At 35.6% G+C, this 19,383-nt stretch overlaps 4 protein-coding genes across 28 annotated transcripts in view; 2 read left to right on the plus strand and 2 right to left on the minus strand.

Annotated features, from left to right (window-relative positions):
- The window catches only part of LOC138179868 (TWiK family of potassium channels protein 7), a 322,181-nt gene extending 320,128 nt beyond the window's left edge, over positions 1-2,053 (plus strand). For all 22 annotated transcript variants that reach the window (XM_069113087.1, XM_069113092.1, XM_069113090.1 and 19 more), the window contains 3 exons: positions 512-717; positions 915-1,200; positions 1,579-2,053. In XM_069113087.1, coding sequence (XP_068969188.1) covers positions 512-717; positions 915-1,200; positions 1,579-1,859 — 773 coding nt within the window. In that variant the 3' untranslated portion in view covers positions 1,860-2,053. The remainder of the gene's footprint in view (positions 1-511; positions 718-914; positions 1,201-1,578) is intronic.
- Positions 2,054-9,286: 7,233 nt separating this feature from the next.
- On the minus strand, positions 9,287-11,375 carry Surf4 (Surfeit locus protein 4). The gene is made up of 3 exons (XM_069113039.1): positions 11,127-11,375; positions 9,824-10,498; positions 9,287-9,749 (listed from the first exon to the last, which is right to left on the minus strand). The coding sequence occupies exons 1-3, from the start codon at positions 11,175-11,177 to the stop codon at positions 9,663-9,665; spliced, it is 813 nt and encodes a 270-aa protein (XP_068969140.1). The 5' UTR covers positions 11,178-11,375; the 3' UTR covers positions 9,287-9,662.
- An 848-nt stretch (positions 11,376-12,223) lies between these two features.
- MKP-4 (dual specificity protein phosphatase MPK-4) lies at positions 12,224-14,281 on the plus strand. Of its 4 annotated transcripts, none has more exons than XM_069112529.1 (3): positions 12,224-12,320; positions 12,826-12,914; positions 12,993-14,281. In XM_069112529.1, the coding sequence occupies exons 2-3, from the start codon at positions 12,836-12,838 to the stop codon at positions 13,859-13,861; spliced, it is 948 nt and encodes a 315-aa protein (XP_068968630.1). In that variant the 5' UTR covers positions 12,224-12,320; positions 12,826-12,835; the 3' UTR covers positions 13,862-14,281. The 4 variants fall into 4 exon arrangements, with proteins under 4 accessions (XP_068968630.1, XP_068968628.1, XP_068968629.1 ...); XM_069112528.1 differs by having other exon boundaries at positions 12,241-12,570; XM_069112527.1 differs by having other exon boundaries at positions 12,826-14,281.
- Positions 14,282-14,413: 132 nt separating this feature from the next.
- On the minus strand, positions 14,414-18,923 carry LOC138179592 (dorsal root ganglia homeobox protein). Its single transcript, XM_069112532.1, has 3 exons — positions 16,454-18,923; positions 15,792-15,967; positions 14,414-14,916 (listed from the first exon to the last, which is right to left on the minus strand). The coding sequence occupies exons 1-3, from the start codon at positions 16,575-16,577 to the stop codon at positions 14,515-14,517; spliced, it is 702 nt and encodes a 233-aa protein (XP_068968633.1). The 5' UTR covers positions 16,578-18,923; the 3' UTR covers positions 14,414-14,514.
- Between the last annotated feature and the right edge of the window lie 460 nt (positions 18,924-19,383).

Here is a 19,383-nt window from a genome sequence, read left to right on the forward strand (position 1 = left end):
TAAGCGGCGTCAGCCCGATCGATTCGCGCCTCCGCTTTTTCCAACTTCGTTCCTCACCTATCGGAACTGTCTAGCCTTTTTCTCTCCGGCTCTTCATTTTCACCGATCACTATATTTTTTTCGACCAGCTTACGAGATATTAACCGACATTCGCTCACGAATATTTCGCTCTCTATGTAAATTTAAACACCCATTTCGTGACCTCTGTTCCCTGATATTACGATTAATTGTCGGTAGAAACGGCTGGCGATATCAAATTATTGAACTTTCATGAGGTTCTATCCTGAAAAGAGCGAGTATCGTTTTTAAGTAGACCAAAGGACGTGAAAATGATGTAACGGTGGAAATTGTCGAAATCCATTTGTATGTTATATGTTTCTATTTTCTTAACCCTTAGATTTCATTCTGTTTGTTATCCTTTCTATATTAATAGAAAGGATTAATCGATTCGATTCTTTCAGATTAAAACGAACGAGAATTTCCATTGAAACGGCTAACGATGTTGTTGCAGGTTGCGGCAGCATAGCTCCAAAATCCACGTGGGGTAAAATCGCGACAACGGGCTACGCTAGTCTGGGTATTCCTTTGACCTTGGTTTACTTATCAAGTGCCGGAGGCCTTTTATCCAGATGCGCCAGAGGTGTTTTCACTCGTGCTCTTTGTTGCTGCCTTTGTTCGAATTGTGGCTATTGTTGCTACGATGAACGAAGAATGGAGGTGAGTGCGTAAATCGTAATCGTTTCTCGGGTCGAATTCTTTTATATCTCGCGAGGAAAAAGGCGAGAAAAGTATCGCGGTAGATTTTCGTAAAGCGATACAGGGTCAACGTTTCACAGAGATATTGCCGAAGTAAATAGAAAAGTGTCTGCCTTTTGTCAATCTTAAAAATTGCTTTGAAATTGGCGTGAATGCAGGAGAAAGAAAGGCGAATGAGAAAGAAACGGCAGCAGGAGGAACTGGCGCAGCAGCAGCAGCAATTGCAGTTGCAGGAACCCTTTTACGTTCGTGCGAACGCGTCAACGTTTACGAGCACAGTGGAAATTAAGACCAGCCCGAAGGACGAAGTGTCGAGTCTTGGCTCTGGTGACAGACCCAACGTTACTATACTCGCACCAATCAGCATTTGTCTGGGTGCAATGCTCTGCTACATTGTGGCAGGAGCTTTTACTCTGCACAAGTTAGACGGCTGGTCCTTTGTGGGTACGTGAAAAAGAGATTTCTCTTAAAAGATTTATGCTTTAACCGTACTTTTAAAGTCGCATCATCTATATGTATACCAGTAATGTATAATTTTATACCAGCAACGTGTAATTTATATGTATATATATATATATATATGAATTACACGGCTACTTTTAATTCGATGAAAAGTTTTTCGTACCGAAAAGATCATCGAAACGAACCAATTTATTCAGATACGATCGTACATTTAATTGAAAATTATGTTGTAAAAATTGTTCACCTAATTGAATTATATCCTACAAGCGTACGATCTAATATCGATATACGTAGCTCGGTATTATAATAACTAAAGTCGGTAGTATATAACTAAAGTTGGTGTTTCGTGTTTAACTGTAGATGCGAGTTACTTCTGCTTCATGAGCCTGAGCACGATCGGGTTCGGTGATATGGTTCCCGGTTCCTATCCCCGCCAAAGCCTTTACGAGTCGAGGAATGTAACCATTTGGTTCTGTTCTTTCTACATAATGTCTGGAATGGCGCTGACTGCGATGTGCTTCAACATCCTGCACGATGAAATCGTTCACAGGCTTAGCCATCAGTCGGAGAAACAAGAACCAGTGAAAGCCAGCCCGAGTGTGGACGAACTATCGAGCGATCCTCTCACGTTAACCTCGTGACAATTTCCGTCTGGCAACTTGTGCCACAGGAACGGCACCGATGACAACGATATATGTGGAACAGAACCGCCAACCAACTTGTTCACCCATGAGAACGAAATAAATATCCTAAAGGATTCTTTCAATCAGGTAGACGTCACTAGAGACTGCAAGCCAATTTTGAAACTCGAAGATCACGTTCCGCCGATTCCTGGTGTCTACATGTTGCCGAAGGTCGACGAAGAGGTTGAAGAAAACACCGAAATGTAAAACTTTGTCTTCTCGTAGTCAGAAAAGTATGTTGCATAGAAATAACGAAGCAAAGGACGACCTGTTTAGATAGGTTCGTTCTCGAGAACGCTCTCGTGGAACACGACGTTGTTCGAGATTGATAGGTACCCTTAATACATCGTATATATTATAAATAGAGAGGTAATCATTCAATCACAGTGACATAGTGTGCGCTTCGACGATTGACGGGGAAATTGGATGAAACGCTTTCATCCATACGACCGTCGATACCGGTTTCGAGGTTGATTTATTTCGAAAATAGTAACTCGTTATCCTCTATATATTTTTTCTCTTTCTTTTCATAAATTAACGTTTTCGTAACAGGAACTGATGCTTCGCACGTAGGAAGATCCTTTGGTTGAAAAACGTTTCCAGCTATTCGTTCGAAGAAATAGATATATCGTTAGCGATCGATGGACTGTCTTCGCGTAGAGTTGCCGGGATTTAATGTTATTCGGTGCAAACGAATATTTATGCGTACGAAGTACGACATAAATGAGGTGTCTTAAATCTTCGTCGCACACGATGGATGCGGCAATTTCAAAGAAAGTACGCGACGATGTTCGAAAAACGGTTGGAATGTCGTTTCCAATATTAACGAGACGAAAGAGATTCTCAGTTTAAGACAAACGAACGAATTAACGTTATTTTCCTGTGATTTATTTCGCACTTTTTTTCTCTAGAATAAATACCTATAATACGTGTAATTTCGAACGCTGTCAATTATAAAAATTAGTATTGGATGAAAACCAATGTCGCAAATAAATATGTATTTGCGAGAGAAGTTTAACGAATTAGCAAACTTTTTTTCCGCAAAAATATGTTAAATGTTAAAATACATTTTACTCGATTCGATAAACAAAGCGAGCGAAATAATGGTAACGTAAATGAGATTGGTCCAATTCGACGAGATATATAATACATATGCTTGTATATATCAAGTTTAATAAGACCAGCAATTACATTATGCGAGTTCTAAGTAAGATATCCTCGGGATATACGAAGTGTTTCCTAAATGTTCTAGGAAATTCCTAAACTTCCTGCAGACGTTCCTACGTTAATTCTGGTTTACTCTTAATGAACATTCATCCCATATTAGTAGAATGTGAAATCCGTGTTTTCGTCTAAACAGCTATCGAATATAAGAATAAACGGAAAAGAGAGGATTATTTTGCAAATACATATATCGAATAATATAAGATTGTACATATACATGCAACACCAACAGATACATACTTGTAAATATATTTTGGTTCTTTGGTCTAATAAGAAAACAACATGGGATCAGAAATACAGTTTCTCGCGTCTCTTATTCAGCAGTCTTGATAATTTCTATGATTTATTTATAACTTGGAAATGACATTCTAACTTATTATGAGATCGACTTAATATTTCTACACACCTATTTAGATAGAAATTCGTAACAGTTTTTATATTTCTGCATTTAAACGCTCATAAAATAAACACATTCTTGTCCATAATGTAACTGAATGGATTGATGCGTCTAGTCGTGTAGTGCATAATGAAACTTTCATTCATACGTCACTCTTTTATACATGTATTGCACCATCATTGATCAATTATTCATACGCTAACAATTCTTTCATAACGACACTGCCAAAATAAGTAAGTATTACCCAGGAAAATTGATATAAAAATAAGTAAATCGTTATATATATATATATATATATACATATATCTGTAAGTATATTTTATGACAAACACATTTTTCTAAAAGAACCGGACGATGTTTCAATGTAAGTTTAACTTTTGTACATATCTATTTTATTGTCGACTTTTACTGGAACTATTCTATATCTTTTAATATTTCGAACGATTATTTATACGATGATTTTACAAAACCAGGTAATACTTTGAAAGATAAACGCCAATTGTTTTTAATGTACCATCGTGCGGTCATTGACTAGACGCAGAAATCAATCGAACGAAAATCATATTTGAATTCTGTGCTCAAGAACAATAACTAAAATACTGTTGCGATTAGGCACTAATTTTTAAGAGTATCGCATATAAAACTATTCACACTGTTTAATATCGGTATATTCGTGATAGAGTATGAGATTATGGAGTGCGTAATGTATAGCTGTAAATTAGCTGTAAAATATTACTCTCGTCAAGTATCGAGCAGACTTTAAAAAGATATAAAGCACTTACAGGTTGCTCTCTTCTGCGTAAGAAAACAGTTCTTTGTATTATACTATTGCACGTCATAGTTACGCCACACAAGTTAAGCATAATTTACATTTGTTAATTAAACTCATTTCGTTAATATCAAAAAGTGGAAGCTATCGGGATGATCGATCGCTAGAATTGTTTCCAAGATTATGAATTATTCATAACAAATAACTATTCACATATGCATGTGTCGTATGCACGTTCAAGCCTCTGAATCTCGTATGTTTTATTCAGATATTTTATTTAAATATTAAACAAAACACAACATAGCTACGTTATAAAAGCTTGTATATAACGAGATACTACTCGATGAAAGAACTGAATAATCTGGCCTGCAAAAGATCGAACCGCAACCAAACTAACGCATAGTCTGCTCTGTACCAGCGACGAATGAACCGCGTGCAGTAGCAACCTACACGAGTGTTTTTCTGTTTCTTGTAACATATCATAAGATGTAAGAACGTTAAAAGTTAAAAGTTTTTACGCTGAAAAAAAGAGAGGGGAAACTGGAACGATCGACGAACAATAACGTTGAAACTACGAATTCCGAATCGTACGTTCTGGTTGCGCAACAAATAGACAAGCGAGTTTCGTAACGTTGTCTAATGACAATCGATATTATCTTGAGCAGTTGCTAGAGTTATCGTTATCACTTTGTTGGTGATTCGATAGAGAATCGTGGACGGTAGCCAAGACAAAGTTTGCTTTGGTGTTTGCACCGGACCATCCAGCCATCGATCCAACCTGGCTGACCGAGCAAACTTCCTCGCACTCGTTCCATTCATTTTGAAGGGCCACACGCGTTTCTCCAAGCTGACGCTTGGACAATTTGTTGCGGCAAACCACTTGTAACTTTTCTTCGATTTGTATGACCTTTGGATATACATATTATTGAACGTACCGATAATTTCATCTAATGCTAAATATAATAAAAAAAAAGTTAGATGGAATTAAAAATTACATCAACGAGTTCTTTTCCTTTTGTTATATTATAGTAGAATGTTTTGATGGAATAACAATTTCTTGAATGATAAATATTGCCATCGGTGAAATCGTACACAATTACAGTTGGTTTGATAGAGAAGAAATAAAATGGTCGTAGTACTCGAAGCGAAAGTTAAGAAGATGTACCAAGGAAGAATTTACAGACCAGTTGTACCCATTTGTAAATTATATAAAATTTGATACCAGAACGTAAGGAAGCAGGTTTCACAAAGTATACTACGAACTTTCAGTTCTATGAATCAAAGATTTACATATACAGTTTCATACAACAAATATTCCATGAAGATAGCAATTTCATTAAAAAATTCCTTTCTTAAGTTTTATTGCCGTTGTTTCTTTCTGCTCATCGAAACGTTAAAAAGAAAGAGATCTTATTTTGTTTCTTCATCTCTTTACCTTATCTCTGAGAACTAACATAAAAATTCAATTATGAAGTTTACAAGGTAATAGCTTACAAAGAGAAGCAATTTGCTTCGTGTGACGCTATCTTCAGCTTCAATGTGAATTCCCATTAGAGAAATCTCCAATTCGACTTTTCTTATTTTATAAGATTTTCCTCTTATGTGTCTCCTGATTTCACGCCCTTGCGTTCTGGTTTCTCTCCTCATTCCTCAGGGAAATATGACTCGACTCAAAGTACTCGTCGACCACCACGAAACTTTAGTACGACAGTTTGCGAGAAAAAAAAAAAAAAGAACATGTTCAACGGATTTCTGATTAATAAACCGCAGTTTCTCCAAGAAAAAAGAAAGAAAGAAATGGCAGAGATTTGATGCTTTGTCAATCAATTTCACGTATTTGATACTTTTGTTACGTGCACTTAAAACGATATAATAATCTGCATTGATAATTTATTAAACATTCGAATTCAAAGTTTTCTAAAACATTCATCTGTACCATTGAATTCCATTGATGGTCATATTTAACGATAATACTGTCAATGAGTATAAAGTCAATTACACCGCAACATATTCTCAATTAATAACAAACGAGTTTATACAAAAGGGCTCTTGAATCTCCTAGAATGGTACTTGCAAATTGCTTTGTATCTCTATACAAATGAACGAAAGTTTCTGTAAAAACCAGTGAAATCAAAATAATAAAGGACGAAAAATATTAATTTCGTTTCTTCGATAACGATAACGTGTGTCGTATAGGATTATAACTAATTTGCGTATTTTCTGCGAACTAGAATTTTCAAAAGGAACACGTAATACCAAAGTACACGTTCGTCGATTGCTCAAACGAGGAATTAACTAAACCATTAGCGATAGAAAGAACATTGAAAAGCAGGAAAAAAATGGAAATGGCTGATTCAATGTTCGCGTTTGTCGAATCGGCGGGATTTGCTTCTGCCGTCCTTCCGTACTAGCGAATCCTATACAAAATTGCAACGTAATTGTAATTCGAACGCAGCTAGACGTTTCTACGAGCGAAACTCGATCTTCGAAAATATCATTTAATTAATATGAAAATGTCATGAAAAATGGTAATTGGAATTAACGAACATGTCGCTAATAGAGACCCCTAAGAATCGAGCGACGTGGCTGAACTTTTCTATATTACCTTGTATATAATATTAAACGTTGTACGATATTAATACCGACAGTTAACGTTTAATGTTAGAAGAGTACTATTGAAACATTAGAATTTCTATTTTCACTCTCGATCGACTTTGTCCAAATAAGAGTTGCACGTTTCTAAGCGTGAATCGCAATACGCTACACCCGAAAAATTAAGAGAACGACAAACACGATAGGAAATATCATTGGAGATTTCTCGTACACGATAATCATGATCCGAAGAAATAGTTACGTGCACTTCGTAGCAGTTTTGTATTAATCTGTTCCCACCTGGAATGTAAATCTTTGTATAGTGAAACTTGCGTGTCATAATTTTTATTGGCGAAGATTAAATGGAAAAATTTTATTTATTTTCTGCCTCGCCGTGGCAGAATTGGTGATGTGTGTACGTATGATACGCGTGTATGTGTATGTGCGCATTCTCAAATAACAAATTTACGACAACTTTATTTGATTAGCAAATTTTACATCTCAAATTAACGAAAGTCAAAGTAAAAAAGCAGCTACGTTTTCTTTGTACTATTGTTCTTCTCAAGTTTATGCATTCGTTTGTGATTCTCAAAGTTTATGCATTCGTAATAATCTATTTTGTTTATTAACGAATGAGAAATGTATTCGTTCTTTACTTCTACATCACTTTTATGTTTCAGCTTTTCGATGAGACTGTTTGTAACGATGTTTCTTCGATTTTCTGAAAAGTATACATGTAAAAAGATATGAGAGGAAAGAGCGTGTGCGAAAAAAGAGAAATAGAACGTGACAAACAACAGGAGAACCGAGGAGTACCATGAACCTATCGTTTGAATTGGTGTCATGTAACAAATATAAGAATCAATTAATACTTTGTAAATAGTTAAGAAATTGGACACTATGGAAGTGCATTCGTCGTCACTGTAAAATACATGAAAAAAACGAATTGCTGGATATTGTACGTCTGTATAACCGTTTGTCGGACAATGTATCTTATATTACAGAATAATAAAACAAAAAAAGACTTATCAAAATCTTAATTTCCTCTTTTATACTGATTGCCCTTCCCTTCATGAAAGAACGAAAAGTTAAAATTGAAATGTTAATGCAAGCTGCCGAAATCGCGTAATACAAGAAATCGTTAATTCAATCCATATAGACGTACATTTTAGACGCGTAATATACGTATGAATCTTTATTTCTTCTACGCTGATAATTTACGATTTCATAATCATATACACAAACCTTTAGACCTGGACATAAAGAAATATTTCATTATCACGTCTATTCTGTCCTTCATCGATGACCGCAGTATTTTGTGTTTGCTTCTAATTGCATCAACTTCCATGTTTGATTTGAATATGCGACACTTTATGGAATTCCGTTTATTTGAACCTGTCGCGTATTTGTATTTATTTGAACCATATAATTGAAATTCATATAATAAGAACTTGCCAAGAGAATTCTCTTTACTACTTACGATTTCTCGTTCATATAATAGCAGTTCACGTTCAAACAAAATGAATTCGATGATTGGAAGTTTCTTTAATCTTATTTAAACGGAATAATTACTACACTCGACGAGATCGTTTGATTTTTGTCCCTAATCATCATTCCTATATTCTAGAGGGCGTAATAAAACCTCCGAATGGTCGATATTATAGAACATATGACACGGTATACCATAGTCGTACCAGAATCGATTCAATTACTCGTTGGTAACGTAACTCCTATATTCGCCGTGGCACGTCGTAGAGGGCGTAAACAGCTCCCTAATCTTTTTCGAGATCGGTATTTTAGAACGTGGAACAAGTCCCACATAATGTCAGATCTATATTATATTTTAGTCAATGGTTAACTGTAAATGATTTTACAATTAAAATAGTTTCCTTAACAACCGACAGCCGTTTAATCTTGTCCTGTATCTATACTTATTATTTCGAAATCTATTATTTTTCTTTAACAATACTATTTAATATCTTTCAGTGACACTAACTTAGAAAACATAATATTACATAATTCTATTTATTTTCTATTTACTTACATAGTTCTGTTTGTTTATTTATGAAGCGAATTTAATTATGTGACTTTACTTGCTGATTATTTTGTGACTAATTACTGTAACATACTTATTAAATGGATCAAAACATAGTAATTAGTAATCATCAATTAATGAATATAAATTATATAAATAAATAGTAACTAAAATCTGATATGAAATATTTATTTACAATAATTTAGTTGTATAAAAATCTCGAAAATCTAATATTTCTATTGTTATACCTCCTATAAATATAATAAAATAACTTAAATATACATATATTTCTACAGGAAGAATTCATTGATATTGAAAATCATGCACATAAATCCGATTAGGATTCAAGATCAAAAACGGAGAGAAAATTAAAAACACACAGAAAAAATATATTTTGTTTCCTTGATAAATGTAGTGTCATATGTACAATGCCATTATTGATTATATAAATTAGTCTTGGTGTTGTCTTCATTTTGTTTGTTTCTGAAGAGTACTATTCTGGAGTTTTCCACTTTTTTTTCTTTTGTAATTTCATATATTTGTATTTTAAAATATCAACTTTAAACTCTACTTTAACAATTCCTTTACCCAAATTGAATAATTGAAAACGAATTGCTCTTCATCCAATAAACAATGGATTTGTTATAAACTTGATTGAGCATATAAAGGAATAGGAATGAGAGACTGTTTTTACTTAATGATCATGACAATGTAATGATGCATATTCAGGTGATACCATGACATCTACCACTCCTTTTTATGCTCATCCATTGATACGCCTCCAGGGCCTAAAGATACTATCATTAAAAGGCCACCAATCACTGATAATGTCTGTAAAAATTGAGATATATATTTAACACTTTTAATTGATAACATTGATAAAGGTAACAATGGTTGAATTTTACCTGGAAAAAGTCGTATTTAAGGAAGTCCCTAAGAGCCTTATACTCTGGAATGGTCCACCATGCATTATGGTAAAGGTTCAGCGCAGATAATATTAAGACAAGTAACAATGCACTGAGTTTGGTTTTATATCCAATAGTGACTAATACCATCAAACTGCTTCCAAGAATATCTTGCATGATTTGGAGGACTGATATTTCGAAGCGAATTAGCGTGGTAAACATAAACGCTAATAAAATTCTACCAGCTAATTGCAAGAGATTTTTAGGTTTATTATCTCCAAGACTTGGTACACCAGCAAATAATGATCTTCCTTCTACTCTTGATTCAGCCAGAACCAGAAGGAGTGCTCCTATCAATGCTAGGTTTCTAAATAGAAATGTTATGTCCCACAAAATATTGTAAGCCAGTGTCTGGAGAACTACTATGAAAAACAAGATTCCACAAGCAATGCTGACTTTCCATCTTCCAATAACCATGACACAACCACCAAGTTGTCCAATTAAATTAATCAAGACAAACATTGTAGCTAAGAAGGTACCACAATGCCAACTATTGTTCATAAATTCTTTCTGTTCTGACCATTGGAACCACATTCTCAATCCATCTTCCAAAAATGTGGCTATAAGACATAATCTTGCAAGAGTTGGCAGTATATGCTTTCCATTGCGAATTACCTATTGTTAGAAAAGAATAATAAGTGGATAAATAATTCATACTTAAACATAGTGATATATGTATGTCTTGAAATGTTTCATTTCTCACTAGTATCTTACATGTTTGTCAATATTGCATAAAGCAAACTAAATAAATTTATACAGAATAAATAAATATTTCTTACAGATTTAATGTTATTAACAAAAGTATCTTATAAATAGAAAAATGAAGTGAGGTTAAAAATTAATGTTCTAGATAACTTTTAATTTTTATTATCTCGATTTATTTAAACTAAATTGTTCACCTAATCAAATCGGTGAAAGCAATGGAATTCGTAACAGATACATACATATATCCTCATAAATCCTGATGCATAACCTTTAATTTTGTAAGATAGGGACAACAATGTAGGAAAGTTTACAATATTCAGCAATATTAAAAAAGCCTTATATTAACAAATAATCAGGAATAAAAAAAATGTAAATTAAAATATGTGAATGTACATAAGAATCGTGTCACGATGACGTTGACAGGAGTACATCTGTGCTCCTACAGGATTTCTATGGGTGTTCTATTACGAGTTCCTTTGCAATAGCAGACTTATTCGTAAAAGAGAAATAAATCAAGCACGGTGGCCTGTAAATTCACCTGATCTGCGATTTCTTCCGCTTTTGAGATCACCTCCTGCGAGATCAGCATCTTGTTTTATTTAAAAATCAAAAAAGAACCCATACACTTACATATACACACGTGCGCGCACGCAAGTGATACCGATAGAAACGACTAGACGAAGACAGAGAAGAAGAGGGAGAGACAGAGAAAATCAGAGAAACACGGAACAACTAGGCTTACTGCTCTACACGACTGTATAAGTGGTATTCTCACAACTCTTCTGAATGATGTGGAGTTCGAAGTACGCGTCACTTCCGGCATACGTGGTCGGACAATACATTCCGTGATGTTTTTGAAAGTACAAAAGTCAATTACTTAAATTATATTTATTTTTGATTTTCTGAAAGTTACCTGTTATTACTTTCCATCATTTTCCAATTTTATTTTTCTCTCTTAAAAACCGTTAAATTTTAACGATATTTGTTTCGTATTTCGAATACTTATACCACTATCGATGACATAACCATCTGATTTTAAGAATATTACTAAATAAATAAATTTTGATGATATAAGTCAATGAAATCAAACTGCAGAATTTATTTGTACTAATAATACGATTGGTTGTAAAATGTTCTTTTATTTTTATGTTTCTATCGCAATTGAACAATTTTGTTTATCATACATAATTGTGATTGTTTAGAATTAAATATTTTATATATTATAATATAAAATTCGCGCCCACTTTTAAGCTGAAGATACAATTCTGTTGATATACTCCATTTTTAATGAGATGTGTATATACACTAAAATAGTGTACATGTATATTAACTTGTATATCTTTAAAATATGGTATATTTTTCAAACGTATGTAAAATGTTTATAAAAAATATGCATATGTCGTCTTCCAAATTATCCAGCATTAAAAAGCCATCATAAAGATTTCATTGAAGAAATTATAATTTTTGATAGATTATAAGGGTTAAAAATATTAATTGCATTTTTATGTACAGTGTTTAGATCGTAATTGTTTGATTTTGCTAATTAAGTATAGTGTTTTTTTTAACCATGAAATCAAATTTGTATGCACTGTGAAAAGAAGTTTCAATTTAGAACTGAACCATATGAATATACTACCGAAGCGCCATTGTAATCATGCGTTGACAACTGGAACTAGTGCATAGACCTTTGTAAATGTAGGATATGTTTTTTATTGTGTTATGTTGTGTAAAGGTAAAAAAATAAATTCAAGATATATCAAAGTGGATGAAAGATGTGTAACATTATTGAAGAATTAAAATTCGAATGATTTCGGAACATATTGTGTCTGATATCAATAATATTTTACATCGTAAAAAGAAAATAAAATTTTTTATAAAACATGTTACTGTTACGACTTATTTTTCGTATTATTCAAATAACATTTATAGAACTAGTTTCATAATCAGAAATACTGCAATTATTTACAATACGTTTAAGCGAGGTAATAAAAAATATAATTTTCACTTAGAGCATGTTGTAAATAGATTTTGGATATTCCACATTCTTTTCACACAAGGACAACTATTGGTACCTCTAGGGAAGTTATATTTTATTTAAGTTATTATTTTTTATGAGAATTTTTGTTCAGAAATTTTATATCAATTTAATCTTCTATTTCATACATATTGTATCATAATTAACAAAATAAATTAATTGCCATTAAAGATGCATGCCGTAGCTCTATTCTTTATTCCAGAGTGATCAACATGGCACAAAAAGAAACTACTAATCTAATTAGAGAAGATTTTGATGCTGGCCCATCGAGCTATGATGAAATTATTCCTGGTTTGTTTCTTGGGAATCTTACAGCTGCTACAGATATCGAATGGTTAAAGGAAACTAAAATAAATTATATACTCACAGTAGATTCATGTCCACTTCCAAGAAAAATCCAAGGACTTCTACCAAATTTGATTGTAAAATACATACAAGTTACTGATATGCCACGCGAAGATCTTTTAACTCACTTTGAAGATTCTTATGAGTTTATAGATCATTCTCTACAGCAGGATGAAAAAATTTTGGTACACTGCTATTTTGGTATTTCTAGATCAGCTACAATCGTTATTGCATATTTAATGAAAAAATATAAAAAAAGTTTCTACGATGCGTTTGAAGCAGTAAAAGAAAAGAGACGCTTTGTGGGACCTAACGCTGGTTTTTTAGCACAGTTGAAGCTTTATGAAGAAATGGGTTTTGGAGTAGATAATACTAACGTACAATTCAAAATGTATAAATTACAAATTGCAGGTGATAAGATGCGAAAGGCAAAAATTTTACCACAAAATTGTGCAGATTTGATAAAATCAGATCCTGCTCTTGCTACGGTACATCCAGAGCCAACAGTATATCGCTGTAAAAAGTGTAGAAGAATCATAGCAAGTGCTAGCAATGTTTTGCCACATATGCCAAACGAAAGACAAATCTGGAGACATATAAGTACAAGAAAAGCGTCGCGCGAATTATTGGAACCGCTACAGAAACGAGAGCAGCAACCTGCAGAATTTTGTACAAAAATATTGTTTGTGGAGCCGCTAGCTTGGATGCCCGATATAACGCACAATGTCGAGGGGAAATTGAATTGTCCAAAATGTAATACAAAACTAGGCTCTTTTAGTTGGATAGCGGGTAGTCAATGTCCATGTGGCAGCAAAATAGCACCTGCATTTTATTTGGTTCCTTCAAAAGTAGATTGGAGCAATGCTGTGCAAAATGTACAAGTAACTGTATAGTACTAAACTGTATCTCTATAATTAAGATCTTTTGGACGGATGACTAGCATGTAATAACTAATATGTAAGAAGAAATTTTTGGAATCTTTTTACGTGGTTCTAGCTCGATTAACGTTATAACGAATATACGTGTGACCAATGTACTTAGGAAATTTATATTCTAATTTTGTGCCAATGTTCTTACATTATATGTGAACATATTCGTTTTACGACTATAACTTTACATATTTCTTGCCGCAACGAGTACACGACCCGTTCTTCCACAGAAAGAGATCGATCATTGTATTTATACATCTTGCTTTTTTCTATGATTAACATACATAATATAATAACATTGTAGACTAACATATAACATTTCCTGTATAGATGTCTTGTATTAAGCAGATAATACATATATGATTTTTATTATTTATTAAGCTATTTCAGTTCTACAAAATAACGTTTCGAGTTATTTCCATTACCCTGTATTTCGTGCTTAAATCCTAATTTCTATGCAACCATGTTCGATCTGTTGGTCCTTTATATTATATCATCTTCTTTTTCTTACATTGACTTAAACGATGCCGTTAAAATCTTTGGTATTTTATAAATCGCTATCACTTGAAATTTAAAAAGGGATATTATTATGCAAAGAGAGAGTGGTAGAGAGAAAGCTACATGCTTGCGTGCATGGCAGAATACGCGGTTCCGTATGGATGTGCTCTGAATCGTAACGCGTTTAAACTGCTCATCGTAGATCCTTCGAGTCCCCCATGAATTTCTGTTTGATGATACGGAGGAAGATTGACATTTCCTAAATTTCCATTGATAAATCCATGGCAGGTAGAAGCTTGCATAGAGGTATAATGTTGCGACGATCTCCAGTATTCGCTGTAGGGATACTGCGCTACCTGAGAAGTCTGTAGAGTATCCGAGTTGTTTTCCTGTGTGTGCGTTATTCTGATAGGTCGTAAAGGTAAAGTGGTTTCCACTTCTCTGTTCGAGGAAACGCCTCGGTTAATAGCAGAACTCCTTTCGTTTCGACGAAACTTGGCGCGTCTATTTTGAAACCATACCTATGAGTAAAATTTCCAAATGTTCAGTTTCGCGAGAGTATTTATACTAGTAAAAATATTTTGCTTCGCCGAGATCGAAGAAAATCGCGTCTATTTGAGATCGTCGAGGTTCATATCTTGAAACAAGTAGAGGCAACATTTTTACGAAAATATTTTAATTAAAGGCCATGAAACGAAAATATCATTGTGGTAAGCTGTAATTGTCGAACGAAGAGAAAAAAGAGAAGAAGAAACGAACGGACATAAGAAGGGATGCGGCAAGTGAAGACGGGACAGCGTGACGGCTCCTGGCAACCGTACAGTCCACGGCAGACAGACGAATGGACAGACATCAGCGGGAGACGAGGGACGTAGCAGCAGCACCAGTAGTGGATGGATCGACTCGTGTAAACGAAAAGTGTGCTTTCTGCACAACCGTGTAAGAGTCACCACACACGTGCTAGATACGCGACGTATCGTACAGCATACGTCGTATGCCAAGCACAGATGCCGCTGGAACGACGCAACTATCCTGCCAAGCTAATCATAGCTCCTTGCCCCTGACAACCTGTCTCCTCTGATTTTCTGCTTAGCTATCCGCGGCGACCTCCATCCTCTTTCCTTCCTTTTTTTCACTTTTTCTTCTTCTCTTTCCTATACCTCCGTCTGTCTGTCTTCTAACGTTGCCCACCATAATCCCAAGAAACATGTGTGAACTTGGCCCACCAAGCGATACGATACTTTTTCTCCTTTACATACTACCAAGATACTTTTTCTCTTCCACAAAGCAAAAATCATCATCGAATGCCTCTACTGTACTTGAAAATACATCTTTCTTTTCTTATTCCATTCAGTTCTTTTCTTACTTTCAAGTTCAAAGATGCTGTTGCCATTACCTGCACTCTGGCTTCCGATAGAGATACACGCGTTGCAAGTTCTTCTCGAACGAAAGCATCCGGATAATGCGTCCTTTCAAACACCCTCTCTAACGCGGCTAATTGTTGTGCCGAGAATGTTGTCCTACTCCTTCTGGGTCGCCTACACGTAGGTGTCGTGGAGCTGTCGTTGCACTCTGTAAAATATAAGCGTATCATTTGCCACAATCACTTCATCGCAATGACTTCATCTACAATACGCCGGCCAAACTGTTACACCGATTGCCTAAATTGTTATTTGCGCGGAGTTACTTGGAAGAAAGTGAAAATTCGACTGAAATATTTCAAGATGCTGTCCGCGATAGGGAAGTAACGCTTCTAAAAAAGAAAAAGAGCAAAGAAGAGAAGCAGCACAGGCGCGGCTATTCTTGAATGACTTCACTGTACTTGAGCATTCATCAAAGCGGTATAATCTGAACAGCATGACTGGAAATGCGTGATTTCGATGAAATCAAGCTCATCGTGGATCGTGGATTAAACGTGAAAACTCGTCATGCGTGTACACGCGGGCCTGTCTCTCAGCGAAACGCGCGATCACGAATCGCGTTTAATTCTCTACGTTCCGTTACATAAGCGTTTGTACGAATCCTAACGTCTCGATCGCGAATACCCTGGATTCTTACCTAACGAATTAGTTGGTGTCGACAGTAAGCGCGAGACCGTGAAATCTTGCGGAGTATGAGGATTCGTCATTTGTGAAACTATCACGCTGTTGTTTTCTTCTTGTCCCGAATTTGCACACAACATTGTTCTCTTTTTATTTAAGAAATATACCTCTTTAGTCGAATAGCGATGGACGAACGAATCGAATCGAATCGAATAGATAAATTATGAGCTTCGATTATTGCACAAATATATTTCTTATTCTTAAAATTGATTACTTGAAGGTATTGAAGTAAATACGCGATAATGTCGTCAATGAATTGTTTAAAACATTGTTAGATAACATTTCCTGCTCCCTAATTTTCAGTTTAGAAACAAATGTTTTATGAATTAATCAGGCTGTTCATTCAAGACGTAACAATTATTTATGAACGCCGAAGACCGAATGCGTAATTTTTTCCTGAAAATCTTGGTCGAAGCGTGACAGAGTAATTAAGGCTCATGCCACGTGCCAATCGGCTCAATGTGGTTCCAGTGTGCTTGGAGAACTTTTTATACTTTTCCAACTAATATTACGCTCCTTTATCGTTGCCCTATTCGGTTTAAATGTTTTAATCAATTAAAATATCAGAATAACGACCAACAATGTTTTCAATATTTCAACACTATCATTTACATTTGTTAGGTGCTTTTTACAGTGAAAATTTTCGTAGTGAATTTTTATCGAGTATATTATCAACGGCTGCGATCATGGTCGTTACGATCAATTATAATTCGTTTCAGTTTCTGCGGGTCTTGAAAGAAGGGGTAACTCAGGTCGAAACGCGTATACCTGTACCTTTCTTTTTTCTTTTGCATCGAATGCCAACTAGGGATATGTAAATTAGATAATATAAAAACGAACCGTATACTGCTCCAATTATCGTATTATACGAACATCAAATTCCTCCTTGTAGGATCCGCACTTACTTTAAATCGATTCTTTATGCTAACAGTATATAATAAATGTACATTTTGTCACTCGTTGCTTGGCGATGAAAGCGTTTCGCTGTAGGTCTATAAATCAATTGCTCTTTTGGACGTTTTACGATCTTGTGACATTAATCGTCGATCATTTGAATAGCAAGGAATATCTCTCGTGAGCGCAAAGGCTCGGATGAATCTATAAGCGTGTATTATATCTAATACAATATCTAACAAGCGCGTCTGATTTAACGAAGTGTAAAGACTGTTCTATTTCAATCCTTTCGAATAAAATTCGCAGTAACTGTCATTGTACGGATAGATGATAGTATCCAAGAAAGTCTTCGTCACGAGCACTCTGTACGGACAAGATCGTTTTGAACGAACGTTCTCGACGATAAGATTCGTTTCCAACGACGATGTTGCCAAAAGATTAACGTTGTCCCGTACGTAAACGAAAATATACGTGTACATGCGACGATCACCCACTATAAAATTGCGAAGCGTGTTCGATCGCGGTAACGTTTCGCTCAAGTTCGAGCGTTGGTTTCATGCGAATCACGCGTAAATCACAACTAGTCGATCGACTTTGCCGGAAGATCGTTTCGTGAAACCGTGAAACGAAGCCATCGTATTAGTTGATGCGGCGAGATGCCAACTGACTTGGCCGAGTTAAAACGTACTTGAAGATCCTCCTCAGCCTCTTCATTTGTCTTTCCTCTTCGTTCATTCTCCTCCCGCCCCCTTGCGTGCCCCTCGTTCTGTCGCTCCTTCCTCTTCTCTCATTTCGCATCTCGTTCTTCCTTTTACGCAGGGAGACACGCACGCAGGAGAGGAGAGAAATAGAGAATTTTAAGAGTAGGTGGAGATTTCCTCGGCAAGCTCCACCTTCATTAGATGCTCATTGGTTTCTAAACGGTAGCACGGCTTTCCGATGTTTTCTGGATGCAACCCCTGGCAATTTAAAAGTACGTACGCGTGCGTTATCTGTTATCCAGAAATTTTGCCATCGTCGAAACGATAATTTTATTTTCTAAAAACTGGCAATGAATCTCGTTGCAAGTTTTCGCAATGAATTTGCGAAAAGAACGCACCATTCCCGGTTCGTTTGCATCGAATCACATCGGTCAATTAAATTCTATAAATTGATCGATAAACATATAGTGACATACGGTACAAGCGCGGCGTTTTGATATTGCAAGAAGAGAGAATAAGCAAGAGGCGCCGGCGTCATGATGGTTTCGATTTTCAGGGACACGCTAAACTACGCTTCTTTATGCGCCGGAACATTGGTCTTGTTCATAGCCGCGGCTTGACTCTCGTTACACAAGGGTGTCGAGTAACAATTTCGCCCTAACGCGAGTTCCCGATCCTTCCCCTTATTCCTGACTTTCTTCTACTTTCTTCTTCGAAAGTAACAATTTCTTGCTTTCTACTCCTGATTCGAATTAACCGAATTACCAAGCTTTTTCATCTTTGCGTAACGGCTACTCGCTGAAGAAACGGATATCTTAAATTTTACGACGATTCTTCTTTTCTTGTATTTTTACAACATTCATAAAAATGATATAACAGTCTGCATTCTTTTGATGTTTGAACCGCCGACGGCAACCGCGTCGTAACAGCGCGCAGTATCGTGAAAATCGCGAGACTAATCGCAGAACTCGAGCTATTGGTTATTGGAGAATTGAATAGACAAGAAGGGGAGGAATTCGAGAAGAAGAGACAGTACAGCTTTATCGAGAAAATGCTGCGAAAATCAATGAAAAAGTGTTGCAGTACGAAGTGGCGACAGCTGACCGCGTTATATCTATACCTCGACGTAGAACGAGCGTTCCCGGCTCTCAGCAACAATTATATTCCCGGCGATTTTATTTATACGAGGCTTTTACGAGCGCAGTCATTCTTGCTGTCAACCGTGCTGGCCCAATAAAACGCGACCGTGCATCCGTTCTTTCGCTACCCACTTTCGACGTTCGCTTAGACC

This window comes from Bombus flavifrons, chromosome 5 (genome assembly GCF_040668555.2).
Source record: "Bombus flavifrons isolate JBK064 chromosome 5, iyBomFlav1_principal, whole genome shotgun sequence".
NCBI lineage: Eukaryota > Metazoa > Arthropoda > Insecta > Hymenoptera > Apidae > Bombus > Bombus flavifrons.

Excerpts from the sequence above, each read along its gene's own strand:
- Surf4 (XM_069113039.1), bottom strand. The coding sequence starts at position 11,177 with ATGCTGATCTCGCAGGAGGTGATCTCAAAAGCGGAAGAAATCGCAGAT. Across the intron at positions 10,499-11,126 it reads CGGAAGAAATCGCAGATCAG|GTAATTCGCAATGGAAAGCA; the intron begins GTGAATTTACAG and ends TTCTAACAATAG. Across the intron at positions 9,750-9,823 it reads TTAAATACGACTTTTTCCAG|ACATTATCAGTGATTGGTGG; the intron begins GTAAAATTCAAC and ends CAATTTTTACAG.
- MKP-4 (XM_069112527.1), top strand. The coding sequence starts at position 12,836 with ATGGCACAAAAAGAAACTACTAATCTAATTAGAGAAGATTTTGATGCT.
- LOC138179592 (XM_069112532.1), bottom strand. The coding sequence starts at position 16,577 with ATGTTGTGTGCAAATTCGGGACAAGAAGAAAACAACAGCGTGATAGTT. Across the intron at positions 15,968-16,453 it reads GACACCAACTAATTCGTTAG|AGTGCAACGACAGCTCCACG; the intron begins GTAAGAATCCAG and ends TATATTTTACAG. Across the intron at positions 14,917-15,791 it reads TATCGGAAGCCAGAGTGCAG|GTATGGTTTCAAAATAGACG; the intron begins GTAATGGCAACA and ends TTTTACTCATAG.